Raw genomic sequence first — 27,598 nt, 5'->3', positions numbered from 1 at the left:
AGAAATGAGGGCTTCCCTGGTGGCGCAGTGGTTAAGAGTCCACCTGTCGATACAGGGGATGCAGGTTCGTGCCCCGGTCTGGGAGAATCCCACATGCCACGGAGCGGCTGGGCCTGTGACCTATGGCCGCTGAGCCTGCGCGTCCAGAGCCTGTGCTCTGCAACAGGAGAGGCCACAACAGTGAGAGGCCCACGCACCGCCAAAAAAAAAAAAAAAAAAATTAGAAATGAAGAAGGAGAAGTTACAACAGACACCACAGAAATTCAAAGCATCTTAAGACACTACTAAAAAAACTCTATGCCAATAAAATGGACAACCTGGAAGAAATGGACACATTCTTAGAAAGGTATAACCTTCCAAGACTGAACCAGGAAAAAATAGAAAATATGAACAGACCAATCACAAGTAATGAAATTGAAACTCTGATTTAAAATCTGCCAACAAACAGAAGTCCAGGACCAGATGGCTTCACAGATGAATTCTATCAAACATTTAGAGAAGAGTTAACACCCATCCTTCTCAAACTCTTCCAAAAAATGGCAGAGAAAGGAACACTCCCAAACTCATTCTATGAGGCCACCATCACCCTGACACCAAAACCAGACAAACATACTAAAAAAAAAGAAAATTACAGACCAATATCACTGATGAATACAGATGCAAAAATCCTCAACAAATATTAGCAAATAGACTCCAACAACACATTAAAAGGATCATACACCATGATCAAGTGGGATTTATCCCAGGGATGCAAGCATTCTGCAGTATATGCAAATCAATCAATGTGATACACCATATTAACAAACTGAAGGAAAAAAACCATATGATCATCTCAATAGATGCAGAAAAAGCTTTTGACAAAATTCAACACCCATTTATGATAAAAACTCTCCAGAAAGTGGGCACAGAGGGGACTTACCTCAACATAATAAAGGCCATATACAACAATGCCACAGCAAACATTATTCTCAATGGTGAAAAACTGAAAGCATTTCCTCTAAGATCAGGAACAAGACAAGGATGTCCGCTTTCACCACTATTATTCAACAGTTTTTTAAGTCCTAACCACAGCGATCAGAGAAGAAAAAGGAATACAATTTGGAAAAGAAGTAAAACTGTCACTGTTTGCAGATGACATGATACTATACATAGAGAATCCTAAAGATGCCACCAGAAAACTACTAGAGCTAATCAATGAATTTGGTAAAGTTACAGGATACAAAATTAATGCACATAAATCTCTTGCATTCCTTACAGTAATGATGAAAAGCCGGAAAGAGAAATTAAAGGAACACTCCCATTTACCATGACAACAAAAAGAATAAAATACCTAGGAATAAACCTACCTAGGAAGAAAAAAGACCTGTATGCAGAAAACTATAAGACACTGTTGAAAGAAATTAAAGATGATACCAACAGACGGAGAGATATACCATGTTCTTGGATTGGAAGAATCAATATTGTGAAAAAGACAATACTACCCAAAGCAATCTACAGATTCAATGCAATCCCTATCAAATTACCAATGGCGTTTTTTACAGAACTAGAAAAAAAATCTTAAAATTTGTATGCAGACACAAAAGACCCTGAATAGCCAAAGCAGTCATGAGGGAAAAATATGGAGCTGGAGGAATCAGACTCCCTGACTTCGGGCTATACTACAAAGCTACAGTAATCAAGACAGTATGGTACTGGCACAAAAACAGAAATATAGATCAATGGAACAGGATAGAAAGCCCAGAGATAAACCCATGCACCTATGCTCAAGTAATCTATGACAAAGGAGGCAAGGATATATAATGGAGAAAAGACAGTCTCTTCAATAAGAGGTGCTGGGAAAACTGGAGAGCTACATGTAAAAGAATGAAATAAGAACACTCCCTAACACCATACACAAAAATAAACTCAAAATGGATCAGAGGCCTAAATGTAAGACCAGACACTATAAAACTCTTAGAGGAAAACAAAGGAAGAACACTCTGTGACATAAATCACAGCAAGATCTTTTTTGATCCACCTCCTAGAGGAATGGAAATAAAACCAAAAATAAACAAATGGGACCCACTGAAACTTAAAAGCTTTTGCAAAGCAAAGGAAACTACAAACAAGACGAAAAGACAACCCTGAGAATGGGAGAAAATATTTGCAAACGAATCAATGGACGAAGGATTAATCTCCAAAATATATAAACAGCTCATGCAGCTCAATATTAGAAAAACAAACAACCCAATCAGAAAAATGGGCAGAAGACCTAAATATAGACATTTCTCCAAAGAAGACATGCAGATGGCCAAGAATCACATGAAAAGCTGCTCAACATCACTAATTATTAGAGAAATGCAAATCAAAACTACAGTGAGGTATCACCTCACACCATTTAGAATGGGCATCTGGGGATGGTGGTGTGCTGAACTGGGTGACTGGGATTGACATGTATACACTGATGTGTATAAAATTGATGACTAATAAGAACCTGCTGTATAAAAAAATAAATAAAATAAAATTCAAAAATTTTAAAAGAATAAATAAATAAAGAATGGGCATCATTAGAAAATCTACAAACAACAAATGCTGGAGAGGGTGTGGAGAAAAGGGAACCCTCTTGCACTGTTGGTGGGAATGTAAATTGATACAGCCACTATGGAGAACAGTATGGAGGTTCCTTAAAAAACTAAAAACAGAATTACCATATGACCCAGCAAACCCATTACTGGGCATATACCCAGAGAAAACCATAATTCAAAAAGACACATGCACCCCAATGTTCACTGCAGCACTATTTACAATAGCCAAGTCATGGAAGCACCCTAAATGCCCATCGACAGGCGAATGGATAAAGAAGATGTGGTACATATATACAATGGAATATTACTCAGCCATAAAAAGGAACAAAACTGGGTCATTTGTAGAGATGTGGATGAATCTAGAGACTGTCATACAGAGTGAAGTAAGTAAGACAGAGAAAAACAAATACTGCATATTAACGCATATTTGTGGAACTTAGAAAAATGGTACAGATGAACTGGTTTACAGGGCAGAAATTGAGACACAGATGTAGAGAACAAATGTATGGACACCAAGCGGGGAAAGCAGTGGCGGGTCGGGGTGGTGGTGTGATGAATTGGGAGATTGGGATTGACATGTATACACTGATGTGTATAAAATGGATAACTAATATGAACCTGCTGTATAAAAAAATTAAATTAAATTAAAAAATTAAAAAAAAAACTATAAGATACTGATGAACGAAATGAAAGATGACATAAACAGATGGAGAGATATACCATGTTCTTGGATTGGAAGAATCAATATTGTGAAAATGACTATACTACCCAAAGCAATCTACAGATTCAATGCAATCTCTATCAACTTATCAATGGCATTTTTCACAGAACTAGAAGAAAAAATTTTACAATTTGTATGGAAACACAAAAGACATCGAATAGCAAAAGCAATCTTGAGAAACAAAAATGGAGCTGGAGGAATCAGGCTCCCTGACTTCGGACTATACTACAAAGCTATAGTAGTCAAGACAGTATAGTACTGGCACAGAAAAAGAACTATAGACCAATGGAACAGGATAGAAAGTCCAGAGATAAACCCACACACCTGTGGTCACCTAATCTATGACAAAGAAAGCCAGAATATACAATGGAGCAAAGACAGCCTCTTCAATAAGTGGTGCTGGGAAAACTGGACAGCTACATGTAAAAGAATGAAATTAGAACACTCCCTAACACTATACACAAAAGTAAACTCAAAATGGATTAAAGACCTAAATGTAAGGCCAAACACTATAAAACTCTTAGGGGAAAATATAGGCAGAACACTCCTTGACATAAATCGCAGCAAGATCTTTTTTGACCCACCTCCTAGAGTAATGAGAATAAAAATAGAAATAAACAAATGGGACCTCATTAAACTTAAAAGCTTTTGCACAGTGAAGGAAATCATAAACAATACAAAAAGACAACCCTCAGAATGGGAGAAAATATTTGCAAATGAATCAACTGACAAAGGATTAATGTCCAAAATACACAAACAGCTCACGCAGCTCAATATCAAAAAAATAAATAACCCAGTTAAAAAATGGGCAGAAGACCTAAAGAGACATTTCTCCAAAGAAGACATACAGATGGCCAACAAACACATGAAAAGATGCTCAACATCAGTAATTATTAGAGAAATGCAAATCAAAATTACAATGAGGTATCCCTCACACCTGTCAGAATGGCCACCATCAAAAGATCTACAAACAATAAATGCTGGAGAAGGTGTGGAGAAAAGGGAACCCTCATGCATTGTTGGTGGGAATGCAAATTGATACAGCCACTATGGAGAATAGTATGGAGATTCCTTAAAAAACTAAAAATAGAACTACCACATGACCCAGCATATACCCAGAGAAAACCATAATTCAAAAAGACACATGCACCCCAATGTTCATTGCAGCACTATTTACAATAGCCAGGACATGGAAGCAATGCAACCTAAATGTCCATCAACAGAGGAATGGATAAAGAAGTTGTGGTACATATATACAATGGAATATTACTCAGCCATAAAAAGGAATGAAACTGGGTCATTTGTAGAGACATGGATGAACCTAGAGACTGTCATACAGAGTGAAGTAAGTCAGAAAGAGAAAAAGAAATACTGTATATTAATGCATGTATGTGAAGCCTAGAAAAATGGTACAGATGAACTGGTTTGCAGGGCAGAAATAGAGACACAGATGTAGAGAACAAACGTATGGACACCAAGGGGGGAAAGTGGTGGGGGGGGGGTGGTGGTGGGATGAATTGGGAGATTGGGATTGACATATATACACTAATATGTATAAAATGGATAACTAATAAGAACCTGCCGTATAAAAAAATAAATAAAATTTAAAAAAAGGATTATAAAAGAGACATAAAGAGGTGAAAATGAAAAAGATGAAATGAAATGGAAGATATAGAAAAGAATGATACAAGGACAACATATTAATAAACTTGAAAGTCTATGAAATTGAAAATTTGTAGTAAAATATAAAGTATCAAATTATCTTTAAAAATCAGAGCATTGATGAAAGAAATCAAAGACCTAAACAAATGAAGAAATATACGATGTTCATGGATTGGAAGACTCATTATTGCAAAGATGTCCATCCTCCCCAAAAGAACCCATAGATTCAATATGATACCAATCAAAACCCCAACAGAGTTTTTCTAGAAATTAACAGGCTGATTCTAAAATTTATACAGAAAGACAAAGAAAGTAAAGAACTAGAATAGTTAAAACAATCTTTAAAAAGACATTAAGTCTGAGGATTCACACCATGTAATTTCGAGACTTAACCATAAAGTCAAAATAGGGTTGTGTTGGCAAAAAGATAGATACACAGATCAATAGAGCAGAATAGAAAGCACAGAAATAGACCCACACATATATAATTGATTTCTGACAAAGGTGTAAAGGCAATTAAACAGAATTTGGACAGTCTTTGCAATAAATGGTGCCAGAACTGGACATCTATATACAAAAATAATAAATAAAACCAAGAACCTCAATTCATATCTAACACTATATATAAAAATTAACTTAAAATGGATCACAGACCTATAAATGCCTAAAACTGAAAGTTGTAAAAGAAAATATGAAAGGAACAGTTTGAGACCTTGGGTTAGACAAACACAGTTTATATACCATACCAAAAGCACAATTTAAAAAATATTTTTTACAAATTAGACTTTATCAAAGTAAAACTTTTGCTCTTTAAAAGATACTGCTAAAAAATGAAAAGGCAAGCCACAGACTAGGAAAACGATATTTCTAAAACATGTATCTGACAAAGACTTCTACCTAGAGTAAAGAACACTTAAAACTCAATGAGACAACCCAAATAAAATTTAGACAAAAGGTCTGAACAAAGGTTTGACTTTAACAAAAGGTATAAGAAAGGTCAATATGAACATGAAAAGATGCTCAACAACCTGAGTAATCAGTTATATGCAGATTAAAGCCACAATACATACTCACTCAAATGGCTAAAACTAAAATCTGACAATGCCAGGTATTAAGGAGGATACAGAGCAACTGGAGTTCTCATGCCTTGCTGGTAGGGATATAAAATGATACAATCATTTTGGGAAACAACTTGGTAGTTTCTAATAGTAAATTTTTATTTAATATATAACTCACTCATTCCACTCCCAAGTATTTAACCAAGAGAAATGAAAATATATGTTTATCCAAAGACTTTTAAGCAGCTTTATTCACAACAGCAAAACAATGGAAACAACCCAAGTGTCTAGAACAGGTGAATAAATAAACAAACCGATATGCTGGAATGCAGAAATATAATCGAATACTACTAAGCATAAAAAAAGAATCACACTACTAATACATGCAAAATAAATGAACCTCAAAAACAACCTGTTGAGTTAAATAAGCTAAACAAAACACATACTGTATGATTCTATTTATATGAAATTCTAGAATGGCAATGTTTGACTGGGGTCAAAGGTGGATTGGTGGGAACTGATTGCAAGTGATCAAGGAGATTTTGGAGGGTGATAAAAATGATGTACATATGCATTGTCCGATATCATAGCCACTAGCCACATGTAGCCACTGAACATCTGAAATATAGCTAAATTTCAGATTTAAATTGAGGAGCTAAAATTTAAATTTAATTTAAGTAAATTTAAGTTTAGAAATTGATACTTGATTCAGTTATTGGGAAACAGTTAAGTATGTTTAGAGAAACCTAAGTATGGGAATCTACTTTTTCAACTGTAAATTTTATGAAATCTAACTACAAATCAAGTACTGTAATGAAAATTTAGCATTGAATTCAGATGTTAATGTAAAATACACACTGGATTTTAAAGACTTAGTAGGAAAAAATAATGCAAAATGGCTTAATAATGTTTTTATTGATTACATGTTGAATTGATTTATAATATACGGCATTAAATAAAACCTATTATTTTGTTTCTTTTAAACTTTTTACTGTGGCTACTACAAAATATAAAACTATGTATTGCCAACTGAAAGGTGTCACTTGCCATCTGCCTCTACAAGGATTAGGTCACTAACCACAGCAGTCGCTGACCTTCAACACACCCTGAAAGGAGTTCACGGTGGAGATATCAGGAATGAGGCACTCTGTGCTCTGGCAAGAACTGGCAGAACAGGCCTCCAGAGAGTTATTTTCAGAAGACTTTTTGTTGTTGTTGAAGTATAGTTGATTTACAATGTCGTGTTAGATGCAGGTGTACAGCAAAGTGATTCAGCTCCATTACAGATTCTTTTCCATTATAGGTTATTCCAAAATATCATATATAGTTCCCTGTGCTATACATTAGGTCCTTGTTGTTTATCTATTTTATATATAGTAGTGCGTATGTGTTAATCCCAAACTCCTAATTTATCTCTCCTCCCAACGCTTTCCCCTTTGGTAACCATAAGTTTGTTTTCTATGTCTGTGAGTCTATTTACGTTTTGTAAATAAGTTCATTTGCACCATTTTTTTAGATTCTACATATAAGTGACATCATATGATATCTGTCTTTCTCTGTCTGACTGACTTCACTTAGTATGATAATCTCTAGGTCCATCCATGTTGCTGCAAATGGCAATATTTTATTCTCTTTTATGGCTGAATAATATTCCGTTGTGTATATATATATATATATATATATATATATATATATATATACAGCATCTTCTTTATCCATTTATCTCTTGATGGACACTTAAGTTACTTGCATGTCTTGGCTACTGTAAATAATGCTGCTATGAACATTGGAGTGCATGTATCTTTTCAGATTACAGTTTTCCTCTTTTCTAGATGTATGCCCAGGAGTGGGACTACTGGGTCATAAAGTAACTCTATTTTTAGTTTTTTAAGGAACTTCCATACTGTTCTCCATAGTGGCTGCACCAATTTACATTCCTACTAACAGTGTAGGAGGGTTCCCTTTTCTCCACACCCTCTCCGCGTTTATTATTATTTTTGTAGACTTCTTGATGATGGCCATTCTGACTGGTGTGAGCTGATGCCTCATTTTAGTTTTGACTTGCATTTCTCTAATAATAGCAATGTTGAACACCTTTTCACGTGCCTGTTGGCTATCTGTATGTCTTCTTTGGAAAAATGTCTATTTAGGTCTTCTGTCCAATTTCTGATTGGGTTGTTTTTTTGATATTGAGCAATATGAGCCGTTTGTATATTTTGGGAATTAAGCCCTTGTCTGTCACATTGTTTCCAAATATTTTCTCCCATTCCGGAGGTTGTCTTTTCATTTGATTTATGGTTTCCTTTGCTGTGCAAAAGCTTATATGTTTGATTAGGCCCCATTTGTTTATTTTTGCTTTTATTTCTTTTGCCTTGGGAGACTGACCTAAGAAAACCTTGTTATGATTTATGTCAGAGAATGTTTTGCCTATGTTCTCTTCCAGGAGTTTTATGGTGTCGTGTCTTATATTTAAGTCTTTAAGCCATATTGAGTTTATTTTTGTGTATGGTGGAAGGGCAGGAGAAGATTTTATAAGCCTAATTTCTTGTAACCTCTCATATCTAGAAAAACAGTAAAATCATTAATCTGCTCCTTGCGACTAGCAGCAACCCTCTGCTGAAATGTGTACTTGATTGCACACATTCCCCTTCACCAAAATCATATATGTACGGACCTCCCCCCTTACCTCTTCAGAACAGTCCCTCAGAGCTATCTGAGAGGCTGTCTCCCAGGCTATAGTTCTCATTTTGCCCCAAATAAAACTTAACTCACAACTCTCACGTTGTGCATTCTTTTCAGTCGGCAGTATCTTGCATCTTCATTGTGGTGAAAACAAAGGTATATACATTTGTCAAAATTAAAATTAGTGTTTGACTGCATATAAATTATGCCTCAATAAAGGTGATAAAAGTATTAAATTGGGTAGTACTGGGTTGGCCAAAAAGTTCATTCGGGTTTTGCTGTAAGATGGTACGACAAACCCGAACGAACTTTTTGGCCAACCCAATATATATATGTATGTGTGATAATTTGTGCATATAAATGTATAAATGACTATCTTGTTGGTGACCTTTCCTTATCAATAATCAGAAACATTAAAAAAAATTCTGTGGACATGCAAAATTAACTGTTCCTCTCAATAGTTAACACATTTAATTATATTATGGTTATTTAATGTTGGCCTCCATCACTAGCAACTGAGTTTCTTGAAGGCAGGAATCCTGTCTTGTCCATGTCCGTATAAGCCTAGCACTTAACATAGTAAGTTAACATAGCACTTTACCAATGTTTTAAGAACTGCAGAACTGTCCCAGCCAATTTATATATATAGTCTAATATCCACAAAGATCCCTGCAAATTTGGCATTATTACTCCCATTTTTCATATGAAAAAAGTGAGGGTCAGAGGACAGAAAGCTTAGAGTAACTCACCAAATATCCAGAACTAGTAAGTGAAAGAACTATGTTCCAAACCCACATTTGCCTCAACTCCAAAGCCCACTCTTCCACACTACACCATACTGCCACCTCTCCAGGTGGGCATTTCATAACTGTTTGATGAACGTCTAAATCAAAATAAAGATTAGTATTTAGGGGCAATGGAAGCACAGAAGTTTTCCTGAACTTCTAGTGTTACAGCTTCCTAGTCTTTGAATGGGTTCCCTTGAGACAGAGCAACTTGGCAGCTCTTGCTAGAAGATCAGGAAGGATGAATCTAGTAGGAAAAAAAAATTCCCTCCCAATTAAACTTTCCACTTGGGAGTCTGAAGAAGAAAAATAACACAGAACAAAGAGCATGGGAAAGAGAAAAAAAGAAATGCTGAATCTGCTAATATAGTTAATTAATGTGAAAGAATTAATCTAATAGTAACTTCAGCATTCCAATATGAAGAGTTAGGAGATCCTACAAAGGTACAGTCCCCATGTCTTTTGGAGCTCCTTTCTAGTTAGGCTCCCAGCATCTCAGCATTCCTGTCGCAATAATCCACATCTCTGGTTATTTATTCAGCTCCCCACTGCTGCACATTTACAAGCCATATGCTACAGGAATACATCACCTCATATTTGCACTCAAACATCCAAAGACACTGGCAGTTCAGACCTTTAAGAAGCTTAGAGAAAAGTCCCTGCAGAGTATAGTTTTAAGGTTAGAAGGTCCAGGAAGCCAAATGCATCTTCTTTATATGCTATTTGCTTGAGAGAAGGTGGGTCATTTCAACAAAAGGACAAGCAATTAGAAGGGTAAAGGAGATAAACAAAAGACTCAAGAGAGTAAAGCCAGCAAAAATCTGCTGAACACTAAAGGTCTCTGAATAATTCCAATGCTCCTCTCTGCACTTTAAAATAAATTTTAAAAAACAATTCCACAAAGGAAGATTCTTCAATCAATCTAAGGTCTAGTACACATTGGACAAACCAAAAGGTCTACTGTGCCCCTGGGCCTACACAAGCCTTTAAAGAGGAGAGTTTTTAGTAACATATACCTTGATAATCTTAAAGACAAAAATAGTTTAAACACAAAAATTTGTAGAATTTGTCACTGGAGAATTTTTTATAACAACAAGACATTGGAAATACCCTCAATATCAATAACAAAGTAAGACTAAGTTATATTCCCTTAGAGTGCATTATTCAGTTATTGAAAACTCTCATGAAGGTTATGTCAAAACATGGGAAACAGCATGTTAAGTTCAAACAAACAAACAAAAACAGTATAGAAAATTACATGTGTGGTAGGCCTAAAAAGCTGTTAAAGAGAAAACAATTATGGGAAAAAAGACTACAAGGAATATGCACCCAAAGTTGGGCTGTGTTCAAGTGACAGAGCTGTTTTTTAGCTTCTTGGAGGCAGGAATCCTGTCCTCCAATACTGTATAAGCCAAGCACTTAACATAGTACCTTATCAGTCCTACTACTAACAGTAGTTTTGCATGTCTATATTCTAAGCTATCAAATTTATTAAAAAATTTTTTCAATGAAATATATTAACAGAATTTTCAGTGTACTTGAATATGTTTCAAGACAGCAGACTCTGGCTCAATTTCATAAAGAATAATCCCATGATTATAGTCTCTCGCATCTCTCAATTGAAAAAACTGACCATTGATACTACAACTCCTTCTCTGGTTACCCCTTCACACCATTTCTCTATTTCCCTTCCAAGCCAGATTTCTCAAAAGAATTATCCATAACAAGCTATCTCCCATTTACTTCCAACTTTAGGATTCTGTGAATTATACTAACATGATATTTACTATAAATATTTTAAGAAATTAAAGCATAAATAAGATATACAAGAAAGCACTATAAAGAAAAGTTCTAGAACTGTCTTGCACATTTTCATATCTCCTATGCTAGCCACATAGCACATGCGCAATGCATTATTGAAAATAACACATAATTAAAAATATGTATAAGTGAAAATATGAATTATATTCTGCTGTCAATAATAAAAATACGGACAAACATATGGCATAGACAGGTCTATGTGGAATATAAAGAAAACTGGGCTAAGTTTAGAAATTAACATAGGGTATGTTGAGAAGTTAACGACTAGATTTCCCAAAACCAACACACTATAAGAAGGAGCAAAAAAACCATTTCCCTTTGATGGAGTGGTCCTATTCCCAAATGACCTAACCACAGGGCACAAACAGACTGAAATATACTTTTTATTCATCCAATCTAACTTTAGAAAAGACCATACACACACTTGAAGACTTTACTGTTTTATATATCTAGGAAACTCAATAGAATAAAAGGCCATAGCTACATGTTCTTGAATCCAGGCTAACAGTGAGGAGTTCGGCAAAAAAAGATGGAGAGCTAGGAGATAATAGGAGATAAGAAGCATACCTTAGCATGAGATTCATCAGTTGAAGACCCTCACCCTTCAGGAAGCGCTCACGATTGGAACTGAGCATTAGGCAGGAACAGAGTGAATCAAACAGATTCTCCATCATCTCCTGCTCCTCGGCTGTGCTAGGATTGTGTCTTTTAAACACCTGTCAAGTAAAGATATCAGAAAGCACAGAACCATAAGAGAATGTCTTTTCATCAACCAGCACTCAACAGTTTCCAAAGCCCATCTACTCCAAAAACCCTATAACTGAGGAAACAGAAGCTTACCAAACAAAATTCTCATCAGTTTCCATTATAGAGAAACTGGGCTTTCTGACGCACAGGTTAAATAAACGGCTATCAGTTCATGCAAAAAACCAGAACACTCAACTGACCACTGAGTCCATGAATAACTGATAGTTCCAAGGAGGCAATTTAACAAAAACCAACAAAACCTTTTCATTGTGAAATATATTAACATGTAGAAGACTCTATAAAAGACAAGTATAGCTAAATGCATACGGTGAACACCCCTGAAGCCAGCATTCAGATCAAGAAACAACTTTGCCAGCTACCCCCCAAAGCCCTCCACTTGTGCTACCCAACCACATTTCTTCCCCTTCTAAAAGAAACCACAGTCCTGAAGGGCAAATCTTGGCTCAATATAAGGAACAGTTTCCTAACCATCAGGGCTACTGAACTGCCTCATAGACTAGTTGTGGCTCTGAATCATGGGAACAGCGAAAAGCAGTTTTATCTTTGCCGGAAATACATGGCATGTTAAGAGGAAAGCCTTTTAACAGTGTATGCATACCCACACAGTCTACTACAAAATGATCAGTAATCTTGCGGGAACAGGACTAAGTACTCTCCCAGAATTGGGAGCTTCACATTTCAAAGCTCTATTTTTTGGGGTGGAGGCCAAGCCACTCAGGCTGCTGGCACCAAGACGAAAGCTGTATGCAAACTGACATCTCAGACACTCCCAACACGCTTAAGATTTTATCCAAATGATCTATTTTCAGTCCTGGTTTTGGAATAGCACAGATGAGATTTGTTAGAAAAAAAAATCTTAACAGTATTTTCAGAATGCCAGCAGAACAACATTTCAACAGGATTTACATTTCTTACAACGAGCAAATGGCAATTTCTAATTTCTTTTTCCAGCCTCCAGTGCCACATCCTTCCCTATCCTCCTCTCTGACCTCTATCCCACTGCATTGGAACTTGTACTCCTGAAGCTTACTTATCTGGATCCTAAACGAACAGACTCCAATTTAGTGGCAGACTGACGGGAAAGCAAGTGAATAATCTTGGGAGTGGGTCAACTAAAAATAATTTGGTATTCTTGGCTCAAGAATATACACTTAAGCAGGAAGCACACCTCTTTTGGATTGATAAATATCAGAAGACTGAGAAAGTTCACACCAGATACACAGTGATATCTGGTCGTAAAGAGCAAATGACTAAGAAAAGGAGGCAAACCATGTACCTCCAATGTGACCTCAAACCTGCCAACACATCCCATATGGCTTGCATCACATGGCTTATTCCTTCCAACAATTTCCAGCTCCACCTCCCATTTAAAGCAAGCCATGGATCTTCACGGCAGACAGGAAGCATAAGAATTACTCACGGATAACTGCTGAAGAAGCACATCGATTCCATCCAGCTCCCCAAGCAATTCCCTGTTTTCTAAAAGGGGAAAAAAATAGAAGGAGAAAAAAAAAATGAAGCTAACTGTCAGATTTTACAGCCGTCTAACACTGATACATCAGCAAACAAAATCAATACAGCTTGACAGAGTACAAAAGCTGCACAGAGAGCAAGAGGGAGAGCAAGGGGATGCCAAAGGCAAGAGAGCTTGCTGTCATGATCTGAAACAAGCCTGGCTCCTATCCTAACAGAATATCAATACCGAGAGGGAGCCTCACCATCATTGTCCTGGAGCAATATGGCCAGCACTTCACTACAATACAGTTTGTTGGCATCAAAAGGCATCTTTGCCTGTTGGGAAATAGGAGAAATGAGAAAAACGTTAAGGGGCCTTGCTTCCTTCCCCAGGACAAATTTTTTCACAAGTACTAGGATCTGAGTTAGAGAGAAGCAGAAGTTAGAAAGGGAAAGGGCAGGTTAAGGGTAAAAAAGGTCTGCCTCTGCTCTCAAGAGACCAGACTCAAGCACTGCATAGTAAAACCATAAACAGCAGATGTACACAACAGCTCTCACACTCCTAAAGCCCAGGTGCAAATGTCACCTCCTCTGTGAAGCCTTCCCAGATTCCCCATTTTGAGTCTAGGGACTATTGTCTAGCACATAATACATACTCAAATGTGAACTGGATAAATGATTGAAAGTTTTGAACATTTAAGACTAAAATTCATCATGAAGCTTCATCCACAAGTTACAATCATAAAATTAGGCTGTAAATTAGCTGACAGATGATCAGAGAATCTGAAAAGAAAGCAAGCTCTTGTTTTGACTAGTTGAATGTCTTTATAACAAAGTAGTTCCTTTTGGATTTTTTTTTAAATGCTTAAAATTTAATTTGAAATCATAAACCTAACTGCTCATGGGCCATAATCTGCCTACTATTTAAAAAGGAAACCATATTAAATATGCAGAAATATGTTAATATTTTAACACCCAAATTATTACCCACAATTCTTTCCCTGCTGCATGCTCTGCTACTTGGAGTTGCAGAGGGGACACATCTACTGCAGAGCCTATTTTTCATGGTCATCCACATTGTTGCCCTAGTAGTGCGACTCAAGTGCCTCATCATTAACAATGCCCCTTGGATAAAGGTACAAAGAGAGGAGCGCAAGCCTCATCGATGTGTTTTTATTTACCGTACCCTTGATCCTTAAAATGCAGGCACAAAGACCACGACTGTTAATCAGCAGCAGCCTTGCTACCTATCCAGGTTTTAGAACCAACATATAATTACTGTACCTGGAAAGGACAGGGGAAGTGTTTATACTGAAGCTAATACCTCCATCCCCTTAGTGCCATTCACAGTTCTGTTTGGACACTGATTTTGCACTTAAGAAGGAAGAGTGGCCCCTAATGAAGCAACACCCAGCATCTTTTCAGTTCTCTCTGCATGTCTTCCCCATCAAGCCTAAGTGCACCCCATAGGGTTTCAGAAGGCTGACCGGGTATGACCCATCTTAGGTTAAAAGATCTGTAAATACAAGGTCTTATGTGTGCTGACTGCAAGTTATGCTCCCTGAACAAGCTTAAGGCCTTGTTTCAAGAAATTCAGTACAACAGCCAGGGTTTAAATGCAATCTGTGGCGTTTTTCACTTTAAGAAAAATAGTTTTATACAAATCAAAATACAAAAGTGAAAAGCCAAGGGGTGAACATGTCTATTAGAATGAAGGATTCGCTAATAAAATCACTTACTCAAATGATTTAAGTTCAAGTATTGCTAGTTTAAATTACTTAAGCTACACCAACTTATACGCAGCTTTTTAAGGGTCAGGATTCTTGTTGCAAACAAGATACACTCAACTGAAAGAAGCCAAAAGACATCAGGCCACTACAGCAATAGCATTTCTGTGGTTCCAATGCCTCTTGTCTTTTATTTGATTTTATAAACTCCTGTCTCTAAGGTAGGAGAGAGGTTTCCTCTTTTTTTCCAACAAATATTTATTGGGCACCTACTATATGCAAGACACAAAATTGAACGTGACAGCAAACAGAGGTGAATTTGACATGAAACTGGTCCATTGTTATGTCATTTAAAAAATTACACTGAATTAAAGTTAATTTTATCAAGTAATACATTTACGTTAAAAAAATAAATAAAAGGACATGAACCTGGGATGAGACATACCTAGATTTAACTCATAAGCATGTACTACCTACGTGACACTAAGTCTGCAGTTCCCAAACTGTGTGCCAAGGTACCTGGGACATCATATTGAATTCAGAGGGGATTGCAAGGATTTACAGGATTTACAAGGAAAGCACAGTGACATCTCACATCTGCTGATTAGTGAGCATGTTAACCACTAGCTTCAGGTACATTTCTTTTTTTTTTTTTAACATCTTTATTAGAGTATAATTGCTTTACAATGGTGTGTCAGTTTCTGCTTTATAACAAAGTGAATCAGTTATACATATACGTATGTTCCCATATCTCTTCCCTCTCGCATCTCCCTCCCTCCCACCCTCCCTATCCCACCCCTCTAGGTGGTCACAAAGCACTGAGCTAATCTCCCTGTGCTACGTGGCTGCTTCCCACTAGCTAGCTATTTTATGTTTGGTAGTGTATATATGTCCATGCCACTCTCTCACTTTGTCCCAGCTTACCCTTCCCCCTCCCCATATCCTCAAGTCCATTCTCTAGTAGGTCTGCATCTTTATTCCCGTCTTGCCCCTAGGTTCTTCTGACCATTTTCTTTTTTTTTTTTAGACTCCATGTATATGTGTTAGCATACGGTATTTGTTTTTCTCTTTCTGACTTACTTCACTCTGTATGACAGTCTCTAGGTCCATCCACCTCACTACAAATAACTCAGTTTCGTTCCCTTTTATGGCTGAGTAATATCCCATTGTATATATGTGCCATGTCTTCTTTATCCATTCATCTGTTGATGGACACTTAGGTTGCTTCTATGTCCTGGCTATTGTAAATAGAGCTGCAATGAACATTTTGGTACATGTCTCTTTTTGAATTATGTACATTTCTTTTGATGACATCTTTTCTTTGTGAAGTTGGGTTTGAGTGGTTGCTGTGATAAAAGAACTATGTGAAAATCAGTGTGGAACAGGAATGAAGATGGTTGTGTTCAATCTGATTCCAAGGTTTTAGAAGTTGTGTAGTACAACTACACAAGAGGCACACACATCTACTGGTAAGTAATTGTGGTATTTAAGAATGAAATAAAAAATATATTTTATTTTAATTCATGCATATTATTTTTTTGAACGGCTACTAAAGTCTTAGGACATAAATATGTATTAAATTTGTTTGGACCTAACTACTTTAAATGGGACTGGTAGGTCCTCTTTGGCACAGAACCCTGTAAAAACAAAATTACTGAGATACTCATGGCACCATAAATTAAGAATGGTCATCTATGACCGAAGTAACATTTCCTGGTCTCAAGTTTCTTTACTGTAAAATGGAAACAATAAAATAACATCTTCTTTGGAGAGTTACTCTGAGAATTAAATAATATGGAAGTACCTAATACATAATAGTTGCTATAAGTTTTTCTGATGATTGGGATCAGAAATATCCAGGTTAGAATCTCAGTTCTAACAGTTACCAGCTATGTGATCTTGGCCAAACTACTCTGCCTCTCTAACCTGATTGATATCTCTTACGTTGAGTGAAACTGGGCTAGATGGGAAAGTAGGAGACTAATCTTTCATGCCTAGCCAAAAACAAAAGTCGCCATGGAAGTTTTATTTCTGTTTAAATCTCAGCCAGAGATGACAGCCTCCAAGCCTGCAAAATATCAAACTGCCAAATTACAAGGACATTTAGTCAAAATCAGGAGGAAGGAGAATTTATTTAGCAGGTATAGCCTCTTGGATTTTGCAAAGCTAGTCAACGGGAGTTGGAGCTTTGGGGGCTCTCGTCTATCCAGGAGCCTGATGATCCTAAATCTTTCAGCTGTCAGAGTAATTACAGAGTCAAGCATAGGTTTGTACTCAGCATGTACTGGCCTTGAATAAAATTAAACTTCACCTTTTTTGGAGCTGCTGCTTTTTTGGAAAGTACAAGACATTTATGCTACCACCCACAGCCAGAAGTTACAGATTATTTCTGCAGCTCACCTCCGGTACCTGGAACACATGGGGCAGGTTCAGACACAGCTACAGCCCTGGACAATAGTCAAAGCAGATTGTGCCCTACAAAAATCCCATCTCCTGGTCGTAAGAGGCTAAGGACTTAGCATCAACCAGTTGTACATGTAGTATAACATAGCCAATTCTCAATTCATTAGCTCAAGCGCCAAACATTGCAACTGTTTTTGAAGCAATGATTTAATTGGGAAACAAAAAGGAATCTCAATTTTGTTTCCTTGAAAAAGAAAAAAGTTTTGGTGTTATTTTCAATAGTACACAATATGCTAATAAGTTTGTATTCCCCATTAAAAAGTGAACTATGGTGCAGTGTCTCTCATACTACTGTTATCTGCTTACCTGTTAAACCATTTAATGTAATCCTCCGCAATGGGTTTTATCCTTATTAGCAGCACAAATGAGTGAGGTTTCATTTAGTGAATGAAGAAATCCATGAATATCTCTGTATACTGCTAGGCTACCAGTACATAAAGGAGACTCACCAATGTGCCACTCACTTAGTTACTCAAGGACTACTGAATAAACAGGGGATGATCAGTTAAATAGCAGGGTTTTATCAAGCAATGTAAACGTAAGTACTCTAGGATGAGGGTTCTCAGACTTCAGCATGCATCAGAATCACCTGGAAGGCTTGTTAAAACACAGATTGCTGGCTCCACCCCAAGCTGGGCAGATTTAATGAGTCTGGGGTGGGTTCAAGAATTTGCATTTCCAACAAGTTGCCAGGTAATTTTGATGCTCCCCATTGGGAACCACACCCTGAGAACAATCCGGAGGAGATACACATATGATGGAGTCCCAGTCCTTGCTCTTAAGGAGTTTAAGGACATTGGGAGAAAAACAAGGAGCACACATAAAAAGAGGAAAGTCTGCCAGGTGATGAAGAAAAGATGCCCCATGAGGGTAAGGGTCACACAGTTATAGGCATATGTTACAACCCAGATCTGCTAACTCCCAGAAGAGAACCAGTAGAAAAAAAATAAAATGATTGATATTCAGGAAAGAAAGAGGGCAATATGGGCTGGGGGCAAAGTAGTGCTATGGAAAGGGTGCATGAGGAAAGTCTGGAGGCTTGGGTTTTAATTCTAGCTCTATCTCTAACTAGCTGCATGAATTTGGGCAAGGCACTTAATCTCTACAGGTCTTGATTTTTAATTTTTTATCTGCAACAGAACTTATAAAATTCCTTTCAGTTCAAAAAATGATGGAGGCAACGTGGAAGAGTAGGGATTTAAGTTGGTTAATGAAGGTGGTGTATAATTTAGAATTACATAGGCAGGAGTCATTCCTGGGGATGAAGGTGGTGTATAATTTAGAATTACATAGGCAGGAGTCATTCCTGGGGATGAAGGTGGTGCATAATTTAGAATTATATAGGCAGGAGTCATTCCTGGGGGATGGGGGGAACATGAACAAAGACAGACACAGAGGTCAACACTGTTGACCCTTGTTGACCTTTGCAAAGGGGGTAGGTACAAGAGATGTCTGAACAGTAATAAGGCCAGTGTTTCAAAACTAAGAAATGAAAGGAAAAAGGAAAGAAAAGAAAGATCAGGCCGCGTTAAAGGGCCTTGAAAAGTAGGCAGAGATGGTGGGATCTGACGCAGAGGGGCAGTAGCATCACTCTAGGAAGGTTCTTGAATAGGGAATGGCATAATGAAAATGGAGCCTTAAATTAGTTTGGGAGCAGTGCCGCACAAAAATGCTCACATTTCTAGAGACCAGTGGATCTTAGTGAGGGTTGTACATTTATAATCACAGGTGGAACTTCTCTAAAATACACCGAAGACAGAGGCTTGAGACAGTAAGTCTGGGAATCTGTATTTTTAAAAGTTCTACTGGTGAAAGTAAGGATCTGGGTCCAGCACTCATTCTGATTCACCATGATATTTATGAGGGTGAAGATTAAAATAAGCACTTTCCTAGATTATGAGGAATAAGAGCAAGGCATTGGTTTTAAAGACATGCCTTCTTACTGGCCTCGCCCTTAAGCAGAACCTTTCATTAATGTTCTGGGCAGCACAGGATTTTTCTAAGGGTACTTGCTTACTAGTAAAATAACCAAATAGCATTTTAATGTTTAGATACCCCAAAACCTTGAAAAACTGTTTCAGGGACAGCAACACGGCTATTTATGCCTTGAGGATTGCATAAACACTATGCCTAAAAGGCAAGAGTCAAAAGCTTGCACGACTACCAAATGGACCTCTTTATTACTCTCCTCAGGGTAATGGTATCCAAGCCAAACGCCCAAAGGTCTCGATTTCCCTTCCTGTTACTAATCCAAAAAAAGACTGGCAAGTTTAAACATCTTTCAAAAGGCAGAAGAGGCCTTACATTCTGGTTTAATGAAGAATCCTTGATTCAGTATCAAGTCTCAAGTAACTGGGAAAAATTGGTCCTGATTTCAAAAAGACAAAAACTATTGGATTATTTTGTATTTTTTAAGGTTAAGGCCCCAACCTATGGCCACCCCATCAACAATTCAGGTCTCTGCCATCTATCCTACCCCCTTAACTACGTGTTTTACTTTCCTCTCCCCTACTCCTCACCCCCAAAATGTCTCAAGGCTTTGGAGAATAAAGATTTGTTGAATAATGAGGGAAGAAGAAACCGAGGGAGATGTGAAGGTAATTACATGCGGAAACCAAAGGACATCAAAACTCATGAGAGGAGGTTGCAAGGAAGCTGCAACCTTCCTTGAGAAAAGGAAGCTGCAAAAATGACAATGAATGAATTAACCAGACCTGATTTTTCCTGAAAGGAAAGGCGAGGGCGAGGGTGTGTGTGTGGGTAGGAAGTTGCAGTCTACTGAACTATGCCTTAAGTTTATCCTCTGCCAGCAAATGTGCCCATACCCACTGATGATAATATACAGCAGGCTAGCTGAATATCCTCAAGTCATGTTATGTAAGTCTATGTTACAGATTTAATGGGAACAAAGGATTAAATAAGAAGGATTGGGGAAGACCTAGACTGTCAGAGAGGGAGGGAACCATGGGGGCATATGATATCTTAGGCAGAATCTTCTTCCTTAGCCCTACCAAGACAGTGGGGGACAAATCGGACCTGATGCACCTCAGACTTTCTGCATCTCTATGACACTCTGAAGCACAGCAAGGCCAGGACTACTTAAAGAATCATGCCAGCTACAAACACGTCTTCCTCTTTCTCACTGAAAAGTTGGGAACCCTTGCTTGCCGAGATTATTTCAGTAGCACATAGGCAGTTCCAAACTGCCTTCCATCATACCTTTGGTTAACACTATCCTGAGAGAAGCTCTTACCTCTCCCTTTCCTCATTTACTCTCTGTGACAGCACTAAATGTTAAAACGATGGTCAAAAGGACTATGCTAGGAAGGAAAGAGAATGAATAATCCAACAGAAATATGAACAAAGGATATAAACAGGAAGCTAAAAGAGATGAATACAAATGGCTAATAAAAAACTGAAAGCCAATACACTGTCCTCGATTTTAAAATTCCAAATGAAAATGAAATACACATTTTCACTTAGCAGTTTGACAAAATTTTAAGTTTGGTAATACCCAATGTAGGTGAGGGAAACAGACCCTCTCAACTATTAGATTTTGCAATATCTACCAAAAATGTTAATGTGCATACCCTTTGACCTATCAATTCTATTTCTAGGAACTTATCCTACAAATAAACTAACACTAGTGTTCAAGGGGAAAAAAAATGTGCATGTGTACATGGGGATATTCACTGCAGCATTGTTTTAACAGTGAAAAACTATTATAAACAGGAGAATGGTTAAATTGACTTTGGTACAACCGTAAAATGGAATACTAGGCAGCCATTAGTTCAGCGAAAAGATCAACTTGCAAAAGAAAATAATATATCATTCTATTTGTGAAACACACACAAACACACTCACATACTCCTATTTACACAGAAAATTTCTGGAAGGATAGGTAAAATATTGTTAACAGAGGCTGTCTCTGAGAAGTGGAACTAGAAGGAATCAGCAGAGAACTTTTCAGTATAAACCTTCTGTACCACATGAATTTGTGTTGACAACATGTTTATATTATTTTCAGGGGCATTAAAGGGTACTTTTAAAACAAACAAAAGAAGAGAAGCAAAGAAAGAGGCAAGAGTTGTCAAAAGATTCCCAAACTAGATCACATAGCCTAGGAGTAACAATCTGTGCCGATGACCCAGCATGAGCTGTGCTTTGCATGAGCAAAGAGAGGTTTGAGCTACAGTCCCACAAAGCCAAACTTACCTTCAGCCTCTTCAGCAGCCACTGCAGAAGACCCTGCTGGGCAGCCTCTGTGCACATCTCAGGCCGGAACTCAGCCATGTTCTCCACAATAGCTGAAGGGAGACAGACACCAGTAATTTGGGAGGGCAACTTTGTTTCCATCTTCAACGAGCTTGCTTCCCAAGACAGACATTTTATTCCTCTTTCCACTTCCCTGTATTCCTCCCAGCCAGATGCTGTGTTGTCATTTTCAGATTAACCAGGGAGATGCTATGGTTTTTTTTTTTCTTCACGTTATGTTACAAGTAAAACTCATAACTGAATGTGATGGAATTCAATAAAGGAATAGAGAAACATTTTCTGTGTTAACAGGGAACAACACCACAGCAGTGTGAATATCTGCCTAAGAAGGCCCTCTTAATCTCACTGTACTGGAGTCCCTGAGACCTGTGACTAAAGAAACAGGGGGCGAGGCAGAAGCCTTAAGGAAAAACCAGGGGATGAATTCAGACCCTCTCCTCTCCTAATTCATCCATTTTCAGATCTCTTTCTCTGGATACTGCAAGGGGAGCAAGCATGATCTTAACTGAACAAAATAATGTGCATGGGGGGAAAGACCATGCTGGCAGAGGTAACCGTCAGGTACTCAGGAGCAAACATAACTGGTACTGCTATCTCCTACAACAACCAAATTACTGTTTAAGGGAAAACTTTTAAATGAGGAGGCAAAAAAAGTGACTGTATGATTACGATGCTAAAAAAAGGACATTAAGAAAACAAAACCCAAACCTGTAGTCTCATTCTATAGCATCCAGTGCTTTCCTTCCTTCAGGGCTCCATCCGCTCCCCATCCCAGGATATGTTATTATCTATCATAAAGCAGAGGAGTTCTGTGCTCTTTAAGCACAACGCCCAGCGGGTCTGAGTCTTGAAGAGAAAGGGCTGAAGAAAGCACTACACCTCCTATCTGCTTCCTCACTCATGCCAGCCTCACCAATGGCAAGTTAAAGAATGACCAGGCAGCCCCTCAGGGAGTGGATACAAAGCTGTGGGAGCAGAGTAGCAACGAGACCCCTGAGAGATGAAGATCATTTTAATAGCTTAATTACTTTCTCACATTTTCTAAGAAATCAGCTCATTCATTTTAATCTCCAATGCCTTTATCTTATTCTGCTTACACTTTAGGTGGCTTTCTATTGTCCACTAGGATAAAATCCAAACATCCTGCCAGGGTTTAGAAGGTCTTCCATAATCTGGACAAACTTACTCCTCCGGTCCCATCTCCCACCACACATATCTCACACTGCCACAGTACATTTCTAGTCTTCCCCCAAAGCCCTTGCCCATTCATGGCTTTACAAATGATACTGCCCTGACCGTCTCACATTTCTCCGTCAAAATGCCCGTCAGGACTTCCCTGGTGGCGCAGTGGTTAAGAATCCGCCTGCCAATGCAAGGGACACGGGTTCGATCCTTGGTCTGGGAAGATCCCACATGTTGCGGAGCAACTAAGCCCGTGCGCCACAGCTACTGAGCCTGTGCGCCTAGAGCCTGTGCTCCACAAGAGAAGCCACCGCAATGAGAAGCCTGCACATCGCAACAAAGAGTATCCCCCACTCGCCGCAACTAGAGAAAGCCCGCACACAGCAATGAAGATCCAACGCAGCCAAAAATAAATAAATAAATGAATAATTTTTAAAAAATGCACCTGTCTTCATATTCAGCCCTAGTCAGCTACCTGCTCCTACCCAGCAACTTGGAGACCCTTCCTCTTCACTTCCATAGTGCTCCCCACTATTATACCATTTGTCACCCTGTATTACCTTTCCTTTCTGTTCAAGACTTTCCCATCACTCTGCCTCTTAAGAAGAACTGTGCCTAATTCATCTTTGTGCCTAGAACAGTGCCTGACAAACATCGGATGGTTAATAAGGGAAAGAGGGATGAATCTCCTGAGCTGTTGGTAAGGGACCAAGTTGAAAGTAGACAGATCTTCATAGACTGCCAGGCCAGTGCTTTTTCCATTACATCAGGCTCTTTTTATTAACTGTCAGTTAAGACTTCTGATACTCTTTCTACTCAGCAGAATTCAGCATTAGGCTAACAGATGGCAATGCCAAATTCTGGCTCTAGACTACAGCCAACCCCCAAATCACAGACTGTTGTGTTTTCTCTTACTCCCTAGGTGCCATGTCTTCCTCCTTCTTTATGATAATCTTCACAGTAGAGAGTATAAAACTATAAGAGAAATCTGTGCTAGACACAAAGGAGCTGGGAGAAAATCTAATCTCATCAAAATTTCTACTTCTGCTGGGCCTTGTTCATTTCTCAAGCTCTGCTTACAGATATGTCACCTTTGGTTTTATAAAACAGTGACCAGTGATAAAGAGGACTACCCAAAAGCACGATTTTAAATAGGCTATTGGTTCAGCAACTTTGCAGGGGGAAAGACTGGAGAGACTCAAGGAGAAAGGAGGAGGAGGGGAAATATTGCAGAGGAATCCACTTAAATGAACATATGATAAAGGGGCAGCCAAGTTAACAGCAATATTTCAACTCACAGTTTACACGGCAAAGTACACATAAGAAGTGAAAGAAATACTCTTTTTCAAATAAAATGTCCTATAAAGGTACAAGCATACCTTGGAGGTATTGTGGGTTTGATTCCAGACCACTGCAATAAAGCGAATATCACAATAAAGCAAATCACATGAATATTTTGGTTTCCTATTATATGTAAAAGTTATGTTTACACTATACTGTATGTAGTCTATTAGGTATGCAATAGCATTATGTCTAAAAGAATGTACATACCTTAATTTAAAAATACTGTATTAGTATATAATGCTAACTATCATCTGACAATGCAGGGTTGCCATAAACTTTCAATTTGTAAAAATGTAATATCTGCAAAGCACGATAAAGTGCAATAAAATGAGGTATTCCTGTATACAGTTGTTCAAAAGTTTGTAGTTCCACTGAAGGGAAATGTGAAGAAGAACCAACAGAAGGGGATTCAAAAATGGTAAAATATACACTTTCCAAAGCAAATAAAAAAGAATTCATCCTGCATAGACTTCATCCTAACTTTTGGAGGCAAAGGCAAAGGCCTGCTCAAAGAAGCCAGCAGTTTTTGTCCAGGAATGATTCTGCTTTTATTACCGCAAGCCAAACCAAAGCAGCAGTTATATGAAATCTACACAAGGGTCTTCATTTGGGAGCAGAAAAAAGGAAAACCCTCCTGCTGTTGACTCTGTAATGAAGGAGGAAGGAAATGAGTACCAAACCCCAAAACAAACACAAAGAAACTCAGAAGATGCTGGCACCCTTCCCCTTACCCAGAGTGTTGTGGACGCCATCTGCCTCTTCTTTCACAGACTCATCCAGACGCTCCAGATTCTGCACAAGCAGTGCCACCACTTGCCCGTCCACCTTCAGCAACAGGGGAGCAAAAGGAGAATGGGATACATGTCACAAACAGTCTCCAAAATGTTGTCATTCCCATACTCCTCTACTGAATGAACAAAGTAAACAACCTGCCACTTATGGTTTACAGTACGCTCTCCCATCCCAATACCTCTTTTGAGGTTTGAAGTGACCCTGAGGCAAAGAAGGGGCAGGCATCACTATCCCTAACTTTAGATTGAAGCTTAAGGGAACAAGGTAAAATTCAAGGTTACATATTTAACTGAGTGACATACTAGCACTTGAACCTAGGCCTCTGAAATCAAGTCCTGTGCTCTTTCTACTTCTATGCCGTATTTAAACACCTTACAAAAATGCCATCTTAAGTCAAGTCACAAGTTCATTCAAGTCAAAAGCACATTTCTAGACCACAGCACCAAGAGATATTCAGTTGGGAAGTTTACTTGCCATATTTACACTAACATCAAAATTTAGGGTTAAACTCAAAACATTCCTAAGTTTCTACATCAAGCTTTTATGAAACTATTACTTTCGAAGAACTTCTGACTCCTTCTCGAAAAGAATATTAACAGAATAAAATACCTTATGTTTGTATTACACATAATGCATAAGAAAGCAATTACATTTCTCTTATTTAATTTGATTCACATAACACTTATAGGAAAATTTTAGTAGCCACATCATATAGATGATATTTAAGAGATTAATGACTTAGCCAAGACCACACAGCTACTAAGCAGTGGCAGCAGAAGCAAAAACCAAGCTTCCTTCTTAGGTGAAATAATGCTTACACTGCTTCACACTACCTTCTGGCACAATGTGTGCCCTTACAGAGACTGCCTTGGGGAACCCTGAGGCACACCAAGGAAGATAACTAAGGAAACACCTAATAATCAGGAAGTGATTATCTATCTGGTAATACATTTCTAAGTCATAGCCAATAAGTAAACCTATACTGGAAGATAAGATCTACTGCATACCCATGATATATCCTCTCTCTCATCACCTCAGTTTCTTCACTTAGAAAATGGGAAAAAGTCATAAAGATTAAATGAAATTATATGGCATACTTTACCCTGGGTCTGGTTCAAAAATTAAGTAGAGAGTTTGAATCTAGCCCTTTACTTCTTCTGATACCTGATTATGCACTGTTCATATCTCCCACGGGCTAAGAAAAACTCAAATTCTTTGAAGACAGGCACTGCACCATCATTTATCTTGGTACACTCCTCAAAGTCAAGTGCAATACTACACATTCAGTAATTTTGCTAAATTTAAATAAACTGACAAAACACTCTACTTTGTGTACTGTAGTCATATTTTTGGTTTTTGTTTTTTTCTTTTTGCGGTACGCGGGCCTCTCACTGCTGTGGCCTCTCCCGTTGCGGAGCACAGGCTCCGGATGCGCAGGCCCAGCGGCCATGGCTCACGGGCCCAGCCGCTCCGTGGCACGTGGGATCTTCCCGGACCGGGGCACGAACCCGTGTCCCCTGCATTGGCAGGTGGACTCTCAACCACTGCGCCACCAGGGAAGCCCTGTAGTCATATTTTTATATACACTGTTCCATTTACTCTCATGTAATCCTCACAACTTTTACAGGTGAGAAAAACAAAGGTCCAGAGAGGTTAATTAGCCTGGTCAAAGTCACAAAGCTTGTGGCAGAAGTGACCAACTCCGAGACTATTTTTTCCCATCATATCCTGTCACTTCAATGAGGGGAAAAGAAAGGAGAGGAAAGAAAGCAGAGAGAAGGAAATGATCTCATTCAACTGATGCCTCCTGAACACTTGTGTATAAGGCACTCTATGGACAATTCAAACTGAGCCTGAGGATGGAACAATGGCAAGAGGGACAGACCTTCAAAGAAGGCCTCTTTACTCTTTCTGGGTGAGACTTAAGGGAAGCATCTGGATGGGGGAAAAGCTGAAGTTGTTGACTAATTTGGGATACCTGAATCACGAATGAAGCAGATTTTTCTAGGCTCTCCTTTATGCCCTGGTGTGAGAAGCAATGAAAGACACTAGTTGCAGATTGGAGGGGATACTGATGCCAGAATTGAGAACTCCTGTAAATACGAGAAAGAGCTGTTTCCCTCTCTTGTATCAAGGAGATATACAGTCTTGCTCTCAAATCTCACAGCCAGAAAAAGCTTCACCAAAGAAATCCACTGCAATATTTTCCTTAATTAATTGGACAATTTGGGTATGTGAGAGAAAACAGAAAAACATCTGGGGGAAAAACATGAACCATATCACAGTTTGTGTTTCCCTA

The 27,598-nt window shown here is 38.3% G+C and overlaps 1 protein-coding gene across 9 annotated transcripts in view; it reads right to left on the bottom strand.

The window, feature by feature from the left end:
• Window positions 1-27,598, bottom strand: part of CTNNBL1 (catenin beta like 1) — a 192,051-nt gene that overhangs the window by 105,786 nt on the left and 58,667 nt on the right. For all 9 annotated transcript variants that reach the window (XR_009558906.2, XM_060284238.2, XM_060284240.1 and 6 more), the window contains exons 6-10: window positions 25,239-25,332; window positions 21,922-22,013; window positions 13,780-13,852; window positions 13,482-13,540; window positions 11,861-12,009 (exon numbers count right to left, since the gene is read on the bottom strand). Coding sequence is in view for 8 of the 9 variants with exons in the window: in XM_060284238.2 (XP_060140221.1) it covers window positions 11,861-12,009; window positions 13,482-13,540; window positions 13,780-13,852; window positions 21,922-22,013; window positions 25,239-25,332 (467 nt within the window). In the remaining variant the exon portion in view is untranslated. The remainder of the gene's footprint in view (window positions 1-11,860; window positions 12,010-13,481; window positions 13,541-13,779; window positions 13,853-21,921; window positions 22,014-25,238; window positions 25,333-27,598) is intronic.

This window comes from Globicephala melas, chromosome 15, assembly GCF_963455315.2.
Source record: "Globicephala melas chromosome 15, mGloMel1.2, whole genome shotgun sequence".
NCBI lineage: Eukaryota > Metazoa > Chordata > Mammalia > Artiodactyla > Delphinidae > Globicephala > Globicephala melas.
Note: the sequence above shows the minus strand (reverse complement) of the source record. Positions and strands in the feature narration are given on the sequence as shown.